This window comes from Notolabrus celidotus, chromosome 21, assembly GCF_009762535.1.
Source record: "Notolabrus celidotus isolate fNotCel1 chromosome 21, fNotCel1.pri, whole genome shotgun sequence".
Taxonomy (NCBI): domain Eukaryota; kingdom Metazoa; phylum Chordata; class Actinopteri; order Labriformes; family Labridae; genus Notolabrus; species Notolabrus celidotus.
The window spans coordinates 28,767,986-28,787,589 of NC_048292.1; the positions used below are offsets into that span (position 1 = coordinate 28,767,986).

At 37.5% G+C, this 19,604-nt stretch overlaps 1 protein-coding gene and 2 long non-coding RNA genes across 6 annotated transcripts; 1 reads left to right on the plus strand and 2 right to left on the minus strand.

Moving 5' to 3' along the window:
• Positions 1–2,316: 2,316 nt before the first annotated feature.
• On the minus strand, positions 2,317–5,669 carry LOC117804921. Of its 2 annotated transcripts, none has more exons than XR_004629294.1 (5): positions 5,360–5,669; positions 3,816–4,784; positions 3,654–3,730; positions 3,178–3,403; positions 2,317–2,363 (listed from the first exon to the last, which is right to left on the minus strand). It is a non-coding gene; the product is annotated as an uncharacterized LOC117804921 (long non-coding RNA). The 2 variants fall into 2 exon arrangements; XR_004629293.1 differs by lacking the exon at positions 5,360–5,669 and adding an exon at positions 4,910–5,172.
• Positions 5,670–8,566: 2,897 nt separating this feature from the next.
• LOC117804922 lies at positions 8,567–13,310 on the plus strand. Of its 3 annotated transcripts, XM_034673385.1 has the most exons (7): positions 8,567–8,797; positions 9,652–10,334; positions 11,246–11,291; positions 11,373–11,480; positions 12,055–12,165; positions 12,404–12,677; positions 13,083–13,310. In XM_034673385.1, the coding sequence occupies exons 3-7, from the start codon at positions 11,275–11,277 to the stop codon at positions 13,272–13,274; spliced, it is 702 nt and encodes a 233-aa protein (XP_034529276.1). In that variant the 5' UTR covers positions 8,567–8,797; positions 9,652–10,334; positions 11,246–11,274; the 3' UTR covers positions 13,275–13,310. The 3 variants fall into 3 exon arrangements, with proteins under 3 accessions (XP_034529276.1, XP_034529275.1, XP_034529274.1); XM_034673384.1 differs by lacking the exons at positions 12,404–12,677; positions 13,083–13,310 and having other exon boundaries at positions 12,055–12,160; XM_034673383.1 differs by lacking the exons at positions 12,404–12,677; positions 13,083–13,310 and having other exon boundaries at positions 11,373–11,464; positions 12,055–12,160.
• LOC117804923 lies at positions 13,311–17,761 on the minus strand. The gene is made up of 3 exons (XR_004629295.1): positions 17,653–17,761; positions 14,488–14,608; positions 13,311–14,096 (listed from the first exon to the last, which is right to left on the minus strand). It is a non-coding gene; the product is annotated as an uncharacterized LOC117804923 (long non-coding RNA).
• Positions 17,762–19,604: the final 1,843 nt, after the last annotated feature.

Below are 19,604 nucleotides of genomic sequence, written 5' to 3' on the forward strand. Positions count from 1 at the left end.
ACAGAGGATGCTTGTTTTGTTTGGCTCCACTTACGTGTGCGAACAAACTTTTTCTGTGATGAACTACAACAAATCACGTTACAGATCACGGCTGACGGATAAACATCTGTCGTCTGTATTGCGCATTTCAACTTCAGACATGACGCCAGACTTTGATGATCTTGCTAAAAGAGGTGACCGTCTCAACTGTTCCCATTAGCTAAATGACATGGGTAGATGACTCTTTTCATGTTGGTGTCATTTACAAATCAAAAAACGTTTACAAAGGTATAAACTGTGAATTGATAAGACAATTGTGTTTGTTCATAAATAGTTCATATTCATCTTTACAAGGTAAAAACCGTGAATTGATAAGATAATTGTGTTTGTTCATAAATAGTTCATATTCATCTTTACAAGGTAAAAACCGTGAATTGATAAGATAATTGTGTTTGTTCATAAATAGTTCATATTCATCTTTACAAGGTAAAAAATGTGAATTGATAAGATAATTGTGTTTGTTCATAAATAATTCATATTCATCTTTACAAGGTAAAAAACGTGAATTGATAAGATAATTCTGTTTGTTCATAAATAGTTCATATTCATCTTTACAAGGTAAAAAACGTGAATTGATAAGATAATTCTGTTTGTTCATAAATAGTTCATATTCATCTTTACAAGGTAAAAACCGTGAATTGATAAGATAATTCTGTTTGTTCATAAATAGTTCATATTCATCTTTACTTCATTCAGTAATGCAGGACTGCACTGCAATGATATGAAAGTTCAAGTTAAGTGCACAAGTTAAAATGGTCACAAAAGTATTAGAAAATACAATTATTTGAGTAAATCTGGAAAAAGATGTATACAAAGATTATTGTATATCCTGACCATGTATTTTCCTCAACTCGTTTGAATATTAATATTTTTTTCATCTGTTGTGAAAATGATTATCAATAAAAGACACACTTTGGTGCTGTCAAAAGAAAAATATGTCTTCTTCATCCCATCAATGCTTATAAGAACAGATTTATAACAATACATGTTTCATTAATGACCTTTATTAATGCATATCATGTTGCATATCATACAATTGGCCGATATAGGCTAATTTAAAAAATGATTCTGCATTCAAGGGGACTGTCTTATGTAGGCTGAGTTTCATTTTAATTGGAACCTCACAAAACACCAATGTGTGGCCCTTCACCTCCTTATCTAAGTCAGTATGGCCCTCAGGAAAATAATGTTGCCCACCCCTGTCCAACTAGAGTTTTTCTCCAATCAACTCCTACATCGCTCAGCATAAAGTAGTCTCATTGGAGATGAACATTTGTCAAAGAAATCTTCCTAAGTCAATGGCTGTGGGTGTGGCAGAGTGACTTTTTTTTGTGCCCCAGCCTGAACATCTCTATATGCAAATATTCACCTATATGTTATAGCGCCCCCTACTGGCCACAGGAAGTCACGTCTTACTTTATGGTGTATAGCTCTCAGACTGTGACCTGTCGTTGAAGGGTGTCTCTCTGCTCGATCAAAATACATCAGTTATTTTTTATATGATGGTGATTAACATGAAGCTTAATAAAGTTCAAAGCTGATTTATCTTATGCTATATCTAAACAGTCAAGACGTTGTTTTATGACAGGAAGGCATATTTTATCATGTGCAATTATTGTGAATGTTCTATGCATTCCCTTATCATTCAAATAGTGCTGTACCCTGTTCAAATGAGAATTAAAAAACCAATGGTTTCTGTCCGAGGATAGAGGAGGAACTGTAGGTGGAGGAGCCTGTCAGACGGATGGCACCGCAAAGGAGGATTAGATGTACATCACTTCCGTCCTACGATGAAGGGTAGCTTCAGCTTAAAGTTGGAGTAGCCATTAACAGGCTGAGAGTGGAGGTCTACTGCTGGGCCCCTCTCAAAAATTCTGATACATCATTTCAATGCATAAAAAAATTCAGAAACATAATTTCATTATTCAAAGGCTTAAAAAATGTCAAATCTGATGTAAGTGATTTACTTCCATGCTCAACACTCCAATATTTTCTACCTTAAATGTTGGCAAATATGACCTACTCTCACCCTTCAATTTGAATAATGTACATTACAATTCCTTTAAAATAAAAAAGGACATACAACCAACATAGAATTAACACTTTTTTATTGTAATTTCAACATAATAATTTAAATAGACAAACTAAAAAAAACCTTTTAACAAAAAACAAACAAAACAGTCGATTAACAAAAACAACAATCCCTTGAAAAAAAAAAAAAAAAAACAATCACTCTGCCTCCATAATTTCCTCTGCCTGCTCCACCTGCTCCGCCTGCTCCACCTGCTCCACCTGCCCCACCTGTTCCGACTCTAGGTCAAAGTCTGAAAACACAAAAACATAAATATTTTCAATGCACATTCATTCATAATCAATCTATCACACACTAGGACCTAATACGACAAGAAAATCACGATACTCCTATCAAAAAGAAAAACATAAACTTATTCAAATTTATACTTAACTCTTTTCTTGTTATCATTATATCCATTTCAATATCAAGATTTTGAATCTGTAAACACTTACTTTACTCTAATTCAGTTTAATATCTTTTACTAATACCAGGGGACTCTAAAGTGATGCCCTACTAAAAGCATATTTGCAACTGTCAATACACTATTCAAAAATAAATCAATACACTCTCTAAATGGACAACTTTAAACAATATTTTAAAACACATTCATCATTTTTTTCTTTAAAAGGAGGACCAATACCCAGAATGTCACAATAATTGAAAATTAACTGTTAATATTGACATGTTAATATGAAAACCATTTATCTAAAAATGTTGATAAAAGTTTACATTTGCAAGACATTCAAGATATTACAAAGCAGGGGAAAACATGTAACAAATGGTCATGGCCAAAACTCAAAGCAGCAACCACAGTGAAAAAACTATAGCCACTGTATGTGAACACTTACTTCAACTACTGGATCAAATACATCACTGTAATGCTCAAAATGTATACTGAATTAAAAAGAAAAAACACCTGACATGTTATTCCAAACCACTACTTGTACTCACTTTTTATTTATCATGTTTCAAGAAAAAGACTATGTGATGACCTCTTCATTATTATTGTTATATCACATCCTTATTCTCATGACCCAAGAAAATAAGCTCAAACAATTACTCACCATCTCCCATCATGGCTAAATTGGCCGTCAGGTTCTCTATTTGTTCCTGAGAGGAGGCCAGGTCCCTCTTCAGTTTTGATACGAGGAGCTCCCTCTCAATGATTTTGGCCTCTGCTGCCCTCCTCTGCCTGCGGGCTCTCAGCAGGTCCGCGACTGCCTGCTGAGACCATTCCAAGGCCTTCTCATATAAAACAGGCCTTGGAATGGCCTCATCCAAGCACTGGTACTGAAATAACAACAAAATAATACATCAGTAAATACTTAAAAAAAAAAATCAATCACAGAAAATACTTAAATCAAATACCCATTATACATTTAATACCTACTTATGTTTTAACAGCTGTAACGTTTAAGATGTATCTTCAATAATAAAATGTATAAATGATTCAAAATACAAATAGATTAAAAATGATCCCTCACAACATTTTTTTCACATTTCAATCTATACATGTCAATCCTTTCACCACCAGTCTTACACAGAATAACTGGCAGTTTCTCCTCAGCTCTGCCTCCTCAGGGTCAGAACTTTCTCAGGCGATTGTTGTGCCATTTTCTGAAAAATAAATGAAACTACAAATCAGAATACACAATCAACTGCTACACAGAATATTGCCTTTGGTGTTTGAAATACTGCACACCTGTTAGGTCCCGGCTCATAGGACGCAACAGCAGCCAACCAACACAAACAACCACTGAAAACACCACAACCACACTTGCAGCTGACCCAACATCAACACCGACCATGCCTGCACACAGCAACGCCGGCACCTGAAGAAGCACGCAAAAACACAGAGAAGAGACAGACGATCACAGGGGTCAAACAACCCAGTCGGGCCAATACATACCCTAGAAGCCAGGAACCCTGGACAAGGCATCAGCCACAACATTCTCTGAGCCTTTGATGTGGCGGATGTCCAAACAATAGGACTGCAAGTACAACATCCATCGCATCAACCTGCGATTAGGGCAATGGACGGAGTGCAAGAAAGTTATGGGGTTGTGGTCCGTGTACACAACCAGAGGAACACTAGAGCCTACGTAAACATCGAAATGCTGCAGAGCCCAGATCAGCGCCAGGGTTTCCCTCTCAATTACAGAGTAGTTCAACTGAAACCGATTAAACTTCTTAGAGAAAAAACTCACGGGACGATCAATACCACCTTGGTCAGTCTGGAACAGCACCGCTCCTGTCCCCACATCACTTGCATCCACATGCAGGCTGAACGGCTGATCAATGCGTGGAGCTGCAAGAACAGGAGGGGAACACAACACATCCTTCACACTGACAAAAGCCTGCTGACACGAGGCTGACCACACAAACTTAACTTTTCCCTTAAGCAAGTTAGTCAGGGGAGCTACCACTGTGGAAAAGTTCTTACAAAAACTGCGATAGTACCCAACAAGGCCAAGAAAACGCTGAAGTTCCTTTTTAGTGGTAGGAACTGTATATTCCGCAATCGCGCTCTCACGGGGTGAGAGCAGAGGGGTGCCCGACCAGAGAGACCCACGCCGGCTGGGAGAGCTCTTTATACCGCCTGCCCCAGGTGCAGCCCATCCCCTTGACGACCCAGACCTGCAAAGACACACACACAGACACACAGACACACCTAGTGGTGTGGAGGGGTCGTCACACACCACACATGTAAAAGTAACAAAAAATAAAACTTTAACTATTACTTGACTTAATGCCTCTAAAATACAAATACAACTCCTGTATTTCCCATCTTCTTACTTTCTTAATCTCTTTCTTCTTAAAAATAACCCCCTAAATCCATTATATGGTTTACCATCATGACATGTTTAGTAGACATTTTGAAATGCACTTTTAAAGTAACGTGTATTTTCGGCTTTGCTATCGTTTCAAAGTCCCACGTGGCATCTGGTGAATTCAAGCCAAACGGTACAAATTCTTTATTAAGCTTCAAAAAGAAAAAACACTTAATGCCTAGAGGGCACACTTATCTTTACTTATCAATTCAAATTGTTCCACGATACAAAATGTCTTGAGTGGGAATAAAGCATTATGCTAGCTTGTTAATAGTCCTTCTTAAATATAACATGCAGTCCATTTTACATAAAGACGTCGATGAAGACTTCGACGCAGCGTTGATTTATTTAGAATATTAGACATCATTAACATCATAAACTTAAGTCACATTTGTAACATCGTTATGCTCCTCACCACTCCTTCACGTTCTCTCAACATGGTGAACGTGATGACCGCGCAGAATACATTTACCCACAAGCGTTTGCACGTACACGTGATGACGTTGTTCCAAAAATTAAAAAGAATCTGCCGACATTACTTCAACTAATAATAAATAAATGAAAATAAAACATTATTTCAGCCATATTTGGCTTTGCTTTGTAGCGTTTGAAATGTATATTTTGTCTTAACATGTTTTTTTCTCTAGTACACAAGTGTCCCTGGGTGTGGTAATATCGGATCTTCTCCAACATGCGCTCTGTGCGCAATCGAGCTGTTTATCTGAGACAACAGAAATGTGTTAACACACACTCCAGTATGCAACGATATCCTTACACTCTGCTCCTAAATTGAGTTTGGCAAAGTTTGGCTCTGAAAGATGACCAAATTATTACTGTTTTTGCTCCATTCCTGAGGCACATACTACGAGGCAAATTCAACATATCCCAGGCAGATTTTCCTGATCTGGCTTCACTGAACCTTACAAAGGAGACCGCACTAAACTGTCACATGAAGCTGGTTATCACGAGCTGAGTCAATCTAGAGCATATGTGTCAAATTCAAGGCCCGCGGGCCAAGTCCAGCCTGCGGCGTAATTATCTAACAGAGGAACATGCCTGTGCGTAACAGAGGAACTTTTGGGATTAAGATCAATGCATGGCACAAATACGGGGAAAGATCTCTATGAAGAGGTATCCAGATGTGTAAATGAAACGAGGCTGCCTTAGGATAAACCTGTGGGACTGACGACGGATGGAGCGCCCGCGAAGTTCAGGCAAAAGAGTGGATTAGTGGGCAGAACCGGGAGAAGATGCGGGAGGAAAACAGCGCAGGTGAGCTGACAGGTTATCACTGCATCATACACCAGGAATCACTGTGTGGCAAAGCCTTGAAAATGGACCATGTGATGAGCACCATAACACGAGCAGTTAACTTCATAAGAGCCATATGTTTAAATCAGCGCCAGTCTTTTCTGGAGGAGTTGGGTTCAGAATATGGTGACTTGCACCATCACACAGAGGTGGAATATGTTGACTTGCCTCATCACACAGAGGTGGAATATGGTGACTTGCCCCATCACACAGAGGTGGAATATGGTGACTTGCCCCATCACACAGAGGTGGAATATGGTGACTTGCCTCATCACACAGAGGTGGAATATGGTGACTTGCCTCATCACACAGAGGTGGAATATGGTGACTTGCCCCATCACACAGAGGTGGAATATGGTGACTTGCCTCATCACACAGAGGTGGAATATGGTGACTTGCCCCATCACACAGAGGTGGAATATGGTGACTTGCCCCATCACACAGAGGTGGAATATGGTGACTTGCCTCATCACACAGAGGTGGAATATGGTGACTTGTCCCATCACACAGAGGTGGAATATGGTGACTTGCCCCATCACACAGAGAGATGGAATATGGTGACTTGCCCCATCACACAGAGGTGGAATATGGTGACTTGCCTCATCACACAGAGGTGGAATATGGTGACTTGCCCCATCACACAGAGGTGGAATATGGTATCTTGCCTCATCACACAGAGGTGGAATATGGTATCTTGCCTCATCACACAGAGGTGGAATATGGTATCTTGCCTCATCACACAGAGGTGGAATATGGTGACTTGCCCCATCACACAGAGGTGGAATATGGTGACTTGCCTCATCACACAGAGGTGGAATATGGTGACTTGCCTCATCACACAGAGGTGGAATATGGTGACTTGCCTCATCACACAGAGGTGGAATATGGTGACTTGCCTCATCACACAAAGGTGGAATATGGTGACTTGCCCCATCACACAGAGGTGGAATATGGTGACTTGCCCCATCACACAGAGGTGGAATATGGTGACTTGCCCCATCACACAGAGGTGCGATGGCTGAGCCAAGGAAAAGTGCTGAAAAGGTGTTTCAAGTGGCGTGAGGAGATCTGTCAGTTCATGGAGAGCAAAGGGAAAGACACAACAGAGCTCCGTGATACAAAGTTTCTGTGTGAAGTGGGGTTTCTGTGTGACATCACGAGCCATCTCAACGTGCTCAACCTGCAGCTTCAGGGGCGGGGCCGTGTGATCACAGACATGTACGCTGCAGTGAGGGCTTTTAAAACCAAGCTGCGTCTGTTGGAGATGCAGATGCTGCAAGAAAACTCGAGCCATTTTCCGTGCTGCCGAACTACCTGTGTGAATAACTGTTCTCTTTGATGAAGTTAAACAAAACATCTCACAGGAGTCGTCTTACTGATGAACACCTTCACTCTATCCTGAGGATTTCCTCAGCTCAGAGCCTGACCCCAAACATTGATGAACTTACATCCAAGATGAGATGCTGAGATGCTAGTTCAATGTTCAATATGTGCAATACGTTCATTTCAATAAGTTTTGCAATAAACATTAAACCAGTCTGGCCCTTGACTTGCACTGATTATTTGACTTTGGCCCTCTGTGTATTTGAGTTTGACACTCCTGATCTAGAGTAACCATGAACACGTTCACATGAATCATGCGCAGAAGGCAACATGTGACCAACCACAGACACGGGCAGTCTATGGAGAGAATATTGTGTCTTTAATATGCAATCAAAAATAATGGATTTGAGAACAAAAAACAATTTTGCAAACAAAATTATGATTTGAAAAATATGAAATAATGCTATGAATAAAGGAAATATATTTGTGATTAAAAATGTATCTTTACAAATCCACTCTTTTTTTGTTACAAACAAAATTATTATTCTCACGAACCACAGATTCGTTTGCGTTTCCAGTTTTTGCGTTTGCGTTTCTACATAACTGTCATGGGCGGGACCTCCCCTGAGAGATGCAAGAAGCCTCCTGATTGGTCAGTCTCACTAAGAGAGACGGTGTGACAACTTCCGCCCCAACAAGTTGTTGCCGCGAAGGGAGACATATCAACATTTAAGGTTCCACTTGTCGTTGGTTCTTCCAGTGTTTTTTTCCCCTAACCGTTTTAGACGGCGGTATCAGACATTAACACCTAACACGCTGTGTGCTCGTCATAAGTGACTGACTTTATTACCGCCCGGCTTTAGTGACAGTTAGCCTAATTTCATAGTTATCGGCCTGTTTATAAATAAATAAACAAACTTTTTCATTAGATATACTATCAGAACAAATCAGGAGGCGTGTGTGTGGATTGTTGAGGGGTCATTCCTCCTTTAAGTTAAGTAAAAAGAAACTAAAAGCATAAAAGGGGCCATATTTTCACTGATCTTCAACCCTTAGGGTTTGATCATGTTTTATTTATCACTGTCGCTGGTACCAGAAAGCAGCATCAGGAAGCAGTTTACTGAGGTAACTGTTATTATGACTGTTTTCACTCATGGAGAATCATTTCCCTTGTCTTCACAGGAGGATGGAGAACCATCCTGATGGACCTCAGGGTCAGGTAGGCATTTGTGGAATAGATTGTTGATAATACATGTACTCTGCATTATCAAATACGTGTTCTGCTTATCTGTTTAATTCTTAATGGATTCCCTGATAGACGTTTTTTTATTAATGTGTAGAAAACAGAAGTTGTTAGTATTTATGCACTGATCAACAAATGAAATGAATATCAGGTCTGCAGTTGTAAGATTAAATCCACCTGCTGTACCGAATCAGCCTTCCTTATCAATTGGTACAAATGATATTAAATTCTGGGCTATGTTGACAAACGTTTCAGTAGTGATGGACAAATAAAGCTTCATGAAGCATCAGTTGTATTTTTTTACTCCTCTAGTTGGCGCTCTCTGTTCAACAAAGGCTTGAAAGCACACTGAATTGCCATTCATTCAGACTTTTTCTTTTAACCAAGAGCGCCATCTAGAGGAGTCAAAAAATACAACTGATGCGTCATGAAGCTTCATTTGCCCATCACTGCATTTCAGTATGTTTGTGCCGTTTTCACTCTTACTTTAAATCACACAAGCACCATCCTCAGATCATTCTCAGCACTAGATCTAGGTGATTGGCATTGATAAGGGTATTGTTAAGCACAAAGGAAAATTACAATGATTGTGGTTCCCATTTGCAAACGATTCTGAGCTGGGCTCATTTTTGATCCTCATCCCTACACATAATTTTGTGTGTTGCATCCTGGTAAGCACAGTGGGATTTAAAAAATAATAGATGAAATCCATGTATCCCCATCAAGATTACTTATGAATAGCGTTGTTGTAGCTTTTCCATATTTTGTTAATCTATCTTGTTTGTTGTTTCAGAAGAATATTGTCTGAAGTTTGTTTTCTTGTGTTGCAGGAAGCTATGCAGAGCCTTCTGTGTAGGGTCAGGGATAGAATTGCCTCTATCCTTAACAGACAACCCATTGACTTTGAATACCTGCAATTTGTTTGTGCTCAGGAGCTGCAGTTTGTCCGAGCTGGGGCATCATATTTGAACATTCCGGAGAGTGTTTTAGCTGGTATACAGCAGCTGTCCGAGATTGTCGGCAGCTATCTGTCACAGAGGGTCATCCCACCACTATTTAATGATATAGCTGTGACTGAGTTAAGAGGCTGTGTGGGACGACCGCAGATAACCATAGAAAGCCAAACTCTTCTAAATCTGCTTAGCACTGGGTTACCCCTGACATCTTTGTCTGACCTCCATGGGATTTCCAGGTCAACTTTGTACAGAAGGATGAAACACCATAATCTTTCTGTCAGGAAATGTTATTCTGACATAACAGATGATGTGCTGGATCAGAAAGTTAGGTCTATTAAAGCACACATGCCCCATGCAGGTTATAGGCTTGTTAAAGGCTCTCTTCAAGCATCAGGGCATCGCGTTCAGTGGAGACGAGTTAAGAGGTCATTGCAGCGTGTGGATGGTGCTGGAGTCATTTCCAGGATGGTTCAGCTGTCTTGCATTGCCAGACGGACATATTGTGTTCCTGCTCCCTTGTCTCTTGTCCATATTGACACAAACCACAAATTGATAAGGTACAGTGCCCAGCATGAATGAGTACACCACAACTAAAAGTAATGTATTAATCTGTATACAAATGAACAAAAGAACAATTTCCAAAGTTTTGACAAAGCTGAGTTTAACATAACATTTTCAATACCATAAGATGGAAAAAAGGGTAATACAATAACTAAAATGTAACTTTGCTCCCACCCCTTTGATTGGGGTGTACTCATTTTTGCATCCTGATTTTAAATTAAAAAAAATACTTTTTTGTGTACAAAAAAAATCTTGTTTGCAACCATTAATGGCCCACATTTGGAGGAGTATTTTGTATTATAGTATTGTATTCCATAGAAAATGTTGATTTTGAAAGGAAACTGAAGGATTTCTGACAAATCTGAAGGGATGTACTTATTTATTGTAAGGGCCATTTCAAGATGTTTGTGTGTGTGTGTGTAGGACATTACGTTGTCCACTAGGGGTCTCCCCTGTTCAGTGCACATGCATATTTAGGTAGGAACCTTTCACCAGGTATCAGGTGTTGCTAGACGGGGAGCAAAAAAAGTTTTTGACCGCAACGTGCCGCAACGCCGGGACGCTGGCAAGGTGTAAATGTGAAATAATTACGTTTTATGGTTTTGATGGACACTGTATTGGATCTTGCATGTTGACACGGTTGGAGAAAGGACGTTGAACAATAAAACATTCGTAAATTGCAACCTGAAGACGTCAGGATCTTATTTCCACAAGACACACGGGCAAGAGCGCGTCAACTATGTTTAAGCCGTCTAGGCAGCCCCTCAGTGGCTTTAAGTTTTAGGCTTAGCCGCTATATTCAAGTTAAGCACTGTATATTCTATCTCCTACTGACCTATTTCAAGGCTGTTTTTGATTTGATGTCATCTGGTTTATATATAAGGCCTGAACCATTCACTTTCTTTAGGTACAACATTGTGGTTTTTGGAGCGATCGATGGCTTTTCACAGAAGGTATTTATTTTTCCTTTTTTCAATCTGTCATTCAGTCTATGTCTTGTTGAAGTACGGTACAATGGTTCTGCTTTGTTCCAGATCTTTTACTTGGATGCAGCTGGGAATAACAAAGCAGAAACAGCTTTTGGATTTTTCATGGAGGGCGTGCAGAAACACGGATGACCATCCAGGCAAGTGCTCAGAAATGTGTGTTTAAAAGAAAGATGCAAATTTTGGTCATTTAAAAAAGGAGATATCAAGATATGTTTCAACAATGTGGTCACATAGTGTTTAATCCCAACTCGGCTTAATTTGGGGGGGAGGGTTCAATCCAACAACCCCACTACAAATTCTTTTTTTGATTGAGACAACAGTGTTCATTTTTGCCTGACTTTGGTTGCTCCTCATATGTTGTCCACTCCCTCTTTAAACATGAAGGAGGAGAATATTAGAACCACGTCTCCATGGAGATAGCCTATTTTATTTATTGTAATTTGCTGTTTTCTGCGTTATATTCCTTAAAGTTTTTCTGCTTCTGTAAAATGCGATACTCACCTGCTGTCAAAGAGTGTCGCTGTTGGGTGTATCACATTAGTCAGGCAACTCTTTTAAGCATAGCATAACAGGCCTCCAAATTGGTATTAAAATGAATAAGTCACAGACAGGCTTTATGTAAACAGGCTTATGAGATTTTCTGTAGTAAGTCTGACTTAAAATTAGGTTTAAGTCCAAGAATGAGTCTGATTTCATACAGTTGTCTTGACTTGTCTTTCTCTTTCAGAGTACGAGCAGATCAAGGTGTTGAAAATGTAGACATCACTAGATGCATGTTTACAGTACGAGGAACAGGTCGTGGCAGTTTCATTGCAGGAAAAAGCGTCCATAACCAGAGGGATTTGCATATCACAACTCAATTATTTAAGAAAGTATTAAAATGGTTATAACTTGTCGTTATGATGAAATATATAATTAGTATTGTCATTTTTTTAAGTGTAAGTCTCTAAACATTTTTGTCATATTTTAGGCTGTTCTAGATGTTTTGTGCCAAGCGTGCGTTTTTGAAAAAAGTCCTGTGTGGATGAAAGCTTACACAACATTTTCTCACGATCCTCTCCCTCTTTGTGTCCAAGAGTGGAACGGCTATGGAGAGACCTTTGGAGCGTCACATGTCAGTACTACAATGTACTCCACAGTTTGGAGGAAGAGGGATTTGTTGACCTCTCCAATGCTGTCCACCTCTACTGTGTTGGACATGTCTTCATACCACGGCTCCGAACAGATCTGCATCACTTTACAGAGAGCTGGAACTGCCACCCGTTGCGCACAGAGGGAAATCTGTCACCAAATCAACTCTGGATGATAGGGATGCTACAAGCACCCATGCCAGAGCCAGACCTGGTAGAGGTGTGTACAAGTTATTTCAGTCATTTGTACTATGGCTCAGATGGGAAGTCATAACTACTGGTTTATCAAAGAAAAATGTTGTATTGTAATTTATTGTAAAACCACATCCTAGTTTTTCTGAAGTAAAAAGACATTTCAAGCCTTTTTCTTTTTTGATAATGGTCTATAGTTACTGTGAAAAAAAATCTGATATTGTGGTTTTGATGCTGTATGTCAAAATTAAATTTAAAACAAAACTGAAAGTCCTGAAACTGTTTTGTTTCTGTAATGAGTCTATAAAACATAATGTTCGCTCTCAAATTACACAAAATAATCACAATTTTAGAGCATTAGTGTAGAGACATCACTTCACTTGCTCCACAGTAACTGTATTTCTGATTTATGAATGAATATTTGACATTCCAGATCCAGCAAGCTGAAGAGCAGCCCCCTTGTGACCATGACACCAGTGAACATGGGGTCATTGTACCAGAAATGCAATGCCCCCTGCCAGAGGAAAGACTTGCGGCACTACAGGAAATAAATCCCACTGCTGAGTCCTCAAGCTTTGGTCGGGACATCTACTTGCTAGCTCTCAATGTTGCCTGTGGTGTCTAAAGGTGCGGATCAAAATAAATTCACATTTGATTCACATTTAGTAGTTTGAATTTTATTTAAACAAGCTGACATTTTCTATCATTTTCTGTTAAAACCCTGTAAGTGTACACGTAATGATTTACACTATAACTTACACTACCAGTCAAAAGTTTGGACACCTTCTCATTCAATGCAATGGGAAGGTGTGTCAAAACTTTTGACTGGTAGTGTATTAACAGAACTGTACAAAGTTTTTTAGGCTTCTTTTCCTCCATACTTTTGTAAAGTAACAATGCTTTCAAAACATACATATCAATTTCCAAGACATAAATCTAAATTATATCAATATTGAGTATGACCGGTATTGTCAATAATTACAGGCAAACTTTTCACACCTGCCTAAAACTCATACACAGTATATATTATACAAATAAACCTGGCAACAGTGGTTACAGTGAAAATCATAACAACCAACACTTCAAATTAAATTGTGGTAAAAACTACCAGATTTTTTTTAACTGAAGACAATGAACATGTGTTTCAGAAATTACACTCTGTCAAAGCTGGCACCAAATTTAATGGCAGTAAGCAGATTGGTTTTAAAGGACTCGTAATTCCCCACATGGTCTGTTGGAAGTGTGATGGTGTTGGTGCAGGCACTTACTATGGGATAACATATGGTGTGGCCTGGCATATGCTCTAGACAGTTGTGGTCAAATCTTATGGCTATTTTGAATTGCTCTCTCTCAGAGACAAACAGATGCCTGTGTGCCTGCCCAGTCATCCACTGCATCACCGCAGGAACGGATGGAGTTTCTCCATCCTCGTCTTCTGGTTGTGCATCTTTAAATGTAAAGAAAACATCAGTGTTCTGGTCTGAAGTTCAAAACATTCATATAGATTTTTGATCAGGCAAGCTGTATCTTTAAACATAGCACATATTTATTAGGCAAATAGGGAAACTCTACAACAAAACAATAATATATTGATGAAACTAGTATTTTCTGGCCGACAGTTTGGTAGCCGTATCATCCATATGTTTTCTTCATGTTAGTGTTTAGTTCAAAGACCAACGTAAATTGTAGCTTAACAAATACCTTAATTCTGTGTAACTCATAACAAAGGCTAAAAATTTGGATTTTAAGTTATCGGGTATTTAGTCCCTATTTCAAGTAGAAGAAGCTTTATCCAACTTCCTTTGAGGACCAGAGCTTCTGTAAAATGACGTGCGCACCTTCAAGTTCAAGAAGGAAATCTTGAAAATATTCCAGAATTTTGGACTCCTCCTTGTGCTTTCCTGAACCGTTTGGACTCATGTCTGGGGCCAGGTGTGATAGGATGTAATGCGAATCAACCTGTGAACAAAGAATTAAAGCAGATAAGGTCAAGACCAAATACCACACACACACAGACACTTATTGTGGGGGTATTACTACAGGTGCAAGGGATGCACTTCTGGAAGCTGCTCCCTTTTGCTGATATGCAAATATTAATACTTGATTTAAAAAATAATAATACTTTAACTGTATAATGATGTTCACTGACAAATTCAGACGTTGCATCTCTAAAATCCCCAACTGCCACATCTATATTCACCTAAATTTAAGATAATGGGGTGAAGACTGCAGCGCTTTTCAACTGGACTGCAATTTATTCAGAGTTGACCCCTCCCCCATGTTTACAAGGGGAGTGGGCAAACTATTAGGGACAACTCTCAATGAATTGCAGTCCAGTTGAAAAGTGCTGCAGTCTTCACAGTAAAACCCTAAGTTGAAATACTTCCTATCTCTGAAAAAAAAATAAAAATAAAAAAAATATATATATGTATATGTATATATATATATATATATATATATATATGTATATATATATATATATATATATATATATATATATATATATATATATATATATATATATGTATATGGCAAGCCGTTCAGGAAATAATATATTGAATGAAAGTCTGAATATATGGAATGAAGTCTGAATATATGGAATGAAGTCTGAATATATGGAATGAAACTCGATATATATGGAATGAAAGTCTGAATATATGGAATGAAACTCGATATATATGGAATGAAAGTCTGAATATATGGAATGAAAGTCTGAATATATGGAATGAAAGTCTGAATATATGGAATGAAACTCGATATATATGGAATGAAAGTCTGAATATATTGAATGAAACTCGATATATATGGAATGAAACTCGATATATATGGAATGAAAGTCTGAATATATGGAATGAAACTTGATATATATGGAATGAAAGTCTGAATATATGGAATGAAACTTGATATATATGGAATGAAAGTCTGAATATATTGAATGAAACTCGATATATATGGAATGAAAGTCTGAATATATGGAATGAAACTCGATATATATGGAATGAAAGTCTGAATATATGGAATGAAAGTCTGAATATATGGAATGAAACTCGATATATATGGAATGAAACTCGATATATATGGAATGAAAGTCTGAATATATTGAATGAAACTCGATATATATGGAATGAAACTCGATATATATGGAATGAAAGTCTGAATATATGGAATGAAACTTGATATATATGGAATGAAAGTCTGAATATATGGAATGAAACTCGATATATATGGAATGAAAGTCTGAATATATCGAATGAAACTCGATATATATGGAATGAAGTCTGAATATATTGAATGAAACTTGATATATATGGAATGAAGTCTGAATATATTGAATGAAAGCTTAAATAAGTACTCTGAACACCACTTCTAATCGTATTGTTTTATTGTCATCAAAGAGAACTCATCTTTTATTAATGTCTCTCTGAAAATAACCTTTTGCACTTCTTTTTAGTGTTTCTGAGGGGACACATTTTCCTCTACCTCTGTAACCTGTGGTAATTTGGTCGTACGTTTTCATTACACTCACTCACTGTCAGATGATGCACACAGGTATGAGCTCCACCTGTTAACATTGAACAGGATGCTACATTATCACAAGTCATAACAAAAGTTAGCTAGCGAACTAGAGGACTGAACCACCTGAATAAAGAAGGGGCAATATCTTTAGCCTTTGTAGAAGTGTGTACAACATGTGATATTTAATATTTTCGTATTTTCACTTGTTTACTACCCTCCTAAATGCTTCTGCAGCCCACTGCTTCGTGTTCCTCTCGTCTCTCTGTGCAGACGGTCCGATCATCACTTTTAGATGAAACCAACTTAATAGAGAGGAGGGGTGGGTTCCTTTTTCCTATACGGATTGACTTAACAGCACATGCATTACCCAAGGGGTTGATAACCCCTTCATTAATTAAAATTGCAGTGAAAACATCTCGTGCCTCCCTCATGGTTGCATTACTAAAAGCTACGTCTAACCGGAAAACAAAATCACACCCCTATGATCACACCCCAGAAAGACAAGATGGCGCAGGCCATACATGACGTGATTTTTCATTCCATATATCCGAGTTTCATTCCATATATATCGAGTTTCATTCCATATATATCAAGTTTCATTCAATATATTCAGACTTCATTCCATATATATCGAGTTTCATTCCATATATATCAAGTTTCATTCAATATATTCAGACTTCATTCCATATATATCGAGTTTCATTCCATATATATCAAGTTTCATTCAATATATTCAGACTTCATTCCATATATATCGAGTTTCATTCCATATATTCAGACTTCATTCCATATATATCGAGTTTCATTCCATATATATCAAGTTTCATTCAATATATTCAGACTTCATTCCATATATATCGAGTTTCATTCAATATATTCAGACTTCATTCCATATATATCGAGTTTCATTCCATATATATCAAGTTTCATTCAATATATTCAGACTTCATTCCATATATATCGAGTTTCATTCCATATATTCAGACTTCATTCCATATATATCAAGTTTCATTCCATATATATCAAGTTTCATTCAATATATTCAGACTTCATTCCATATATATCAAGTTTCATTCCATATATATCAAGTTTCATTCCATATATTCAGACTTCATTTCCATATATATCAAGTTTCATTCCATATATATCAAGTTTCATTCAATATATTCAGACTTCATTCCATATATATCGAGTTTCATTCCATATATCAAGTTTCATTCAATATATTCAGACTTTCAATCCATATATTCAGACTTCATTCCATATATATTAATTTCCTGAACGGCTTGCCATATATGTATGTATATATATATATATATATATATATATATATATATATATTATATATGTATATGTATATGTATATATATATATATATATATATATATATACACATATATATTTGATTACATTAGATTGTACAGATGTACTTAATAAAGTGATGACTGGAAAATCAAATGGCTATAATTTCAATAAATTCAACATACCTTGTCATCGCATCCTGTCACAAAAAGATCATGGCATTCATTCGGCTTTCTCTGCCTGACATCGATCAGATGTACACCTTAAGGCCTTCACGGATCTGTTGCAGCATTGGTGTACGTTTTGTTGTCATATGCAGACCAACAGCCCTTAAAAAGGAAACGTATGAAATATTTCAAATTTAATGACAAAAACTAAAGATTACGATAAACAGCACTGTAAGTTTTAGGCAGGTTTGAGAAGTTTCATTGTAAAAAATGATGCTGTTTGGAAGGCAAAAGGCAGTCATACAGAAAACATATGTACCAAATGCAGATTTTTCTTTTGTAAACTGATTAAAATATAAAACATAAATGTGTTGTTTTTTTAAAGCATTCTTACTTTACAAAAGTAGGGGGAAAAACTTGCACAGTACTGTAAATGTAAAAATTTGCATCCCAAATTGATGGTAAATGGACTGCTTTAACTTTGTGCTTTTTTGTTGTCTTGACCACTCAAGTATTTCACAGAAGTCTTCACCCATTCACACACACACTCCTATCTTGCTGTCAGTTCCTGCCTTGCAGGATGCCACTTGATCATCAGGATCAGTAACTATTCAAAACACACACATCAGTGGACATTTTTTGGGACTTAGCACCTTATTCAATGATACTTCAACATACAGACTGCATGGGCCTGAGATCATTGAGTGTCACTATCATGTCATCTAATAACTACCAATGGATTCACCAATCATCTTGATATTTTCCAAATTGTTGACACTTAAAAACATAACAAATACAGCAAAATGCAATGAAAAATACAAGGAGAGGGATTGTTTCTGCAGATGCAAACATAATTACTTAATTATAGTGTGTCATAAGTAATGATATAGGGGATGTACTAGTACAATTTTACTGTTACTATGCTGTTGTGGGGATCATGCATCGTATATCTTCAATTAATAAACATTACTGCATGATTTCAAATACTAATCATCTGTACATATTTTATTAATAATACAGTACTATTCCTTAACAGGAAATCAAATGCAATACAAACCTTATTATCGTTCCTTATGGTCAATGCTGATTGGACCAGTGTAGCCACAATCCAGGATTTCTTCAACATAGGGGAACAGGTCAGATGCATCTTCAAGCTAAAGAAATGATAAACATAACAAAAGATTAAGCTTTCAACTGTGTATTATATCATGTGTGATCTTAAACCTGTACACAGATATGCATTCATACATCTTTAATAAATACGTGTCATGTACAGTACATTTACATGAAGTGCAAATCTGTCATTCACTTTGCACAAAAAAAGTAACTGTTTGAGATTTTAGCTTAATTTGTTCAATAAACATCAAAGATTCATGACAGGCTTGGAAATAATCTCCATAACTTACCGTTTGATGAATGGTGACAAGTCCTTGTCATGAATTCCCTCAGTGTTAAGGTTTCCAGTGACAAGATAGTGGTAACACCACTCCTGCAGAAATCTTGGTGCTGGTCCTCCTTGGGCAATGCTCACTGCAAATATTTCACCTGCAACTCTGAGTGAAATGCAAAGGAATCAGCAATTGCAAGAACAAAATTACCGACAGTCAGAGGAAGCAGGTGCTTACCATATTTTATGTAAACTGTTCAAAGAAAGCTAAGGCCCACATTAGCTTTAAGGATAATTACCATTTAAGGATGTCAAATGTAATCTATCAAAGTAAAAAATGTCAATTTGACATCCACTGAGCCATGAAGTCTTTCATTTTGAGCATTACTTGTTGTTTTGAAGCCAAAATGATTAGCAGTTTCACTGACTTTAGGGTCAGTTTTTCTCATAATGTTTTGGAAACAGAACAATGTGTTTCCATACAGGTTCAGTGGTGAGACAGTCAGTTCTTGTCTTAAAAGCAGCAGAGAAACTTAAAACATCAAAAATTGAAGTTTAGGAAAATGCAAATGAAATCACAATT

Bases quoted from the DNA above. Each gene is read 5' to 3' on its own strand.
- LOC117804922 (XM_034673384.1), top strand. From the start codon at position 8,732: ATGGAGAATCATTTCCCTTGTCTTCACAGGAGGATGGAGAACCATCCT. The intron at 8,798-9,651 runs GTAGGCATTTGT...CTTGTGTTGCAG, and splicing joins CTGATGGACCTCAGGGTCAG to GAAGCTATGCAGAGCCTTCT. The intron at 11,292-11,372 runs GTATTTATTTTT...GCTTTGTTCCAG, and splicing joins TCGATGGCTTTTCACAGAAG to ATCTTTTACTTGGATGCAGC.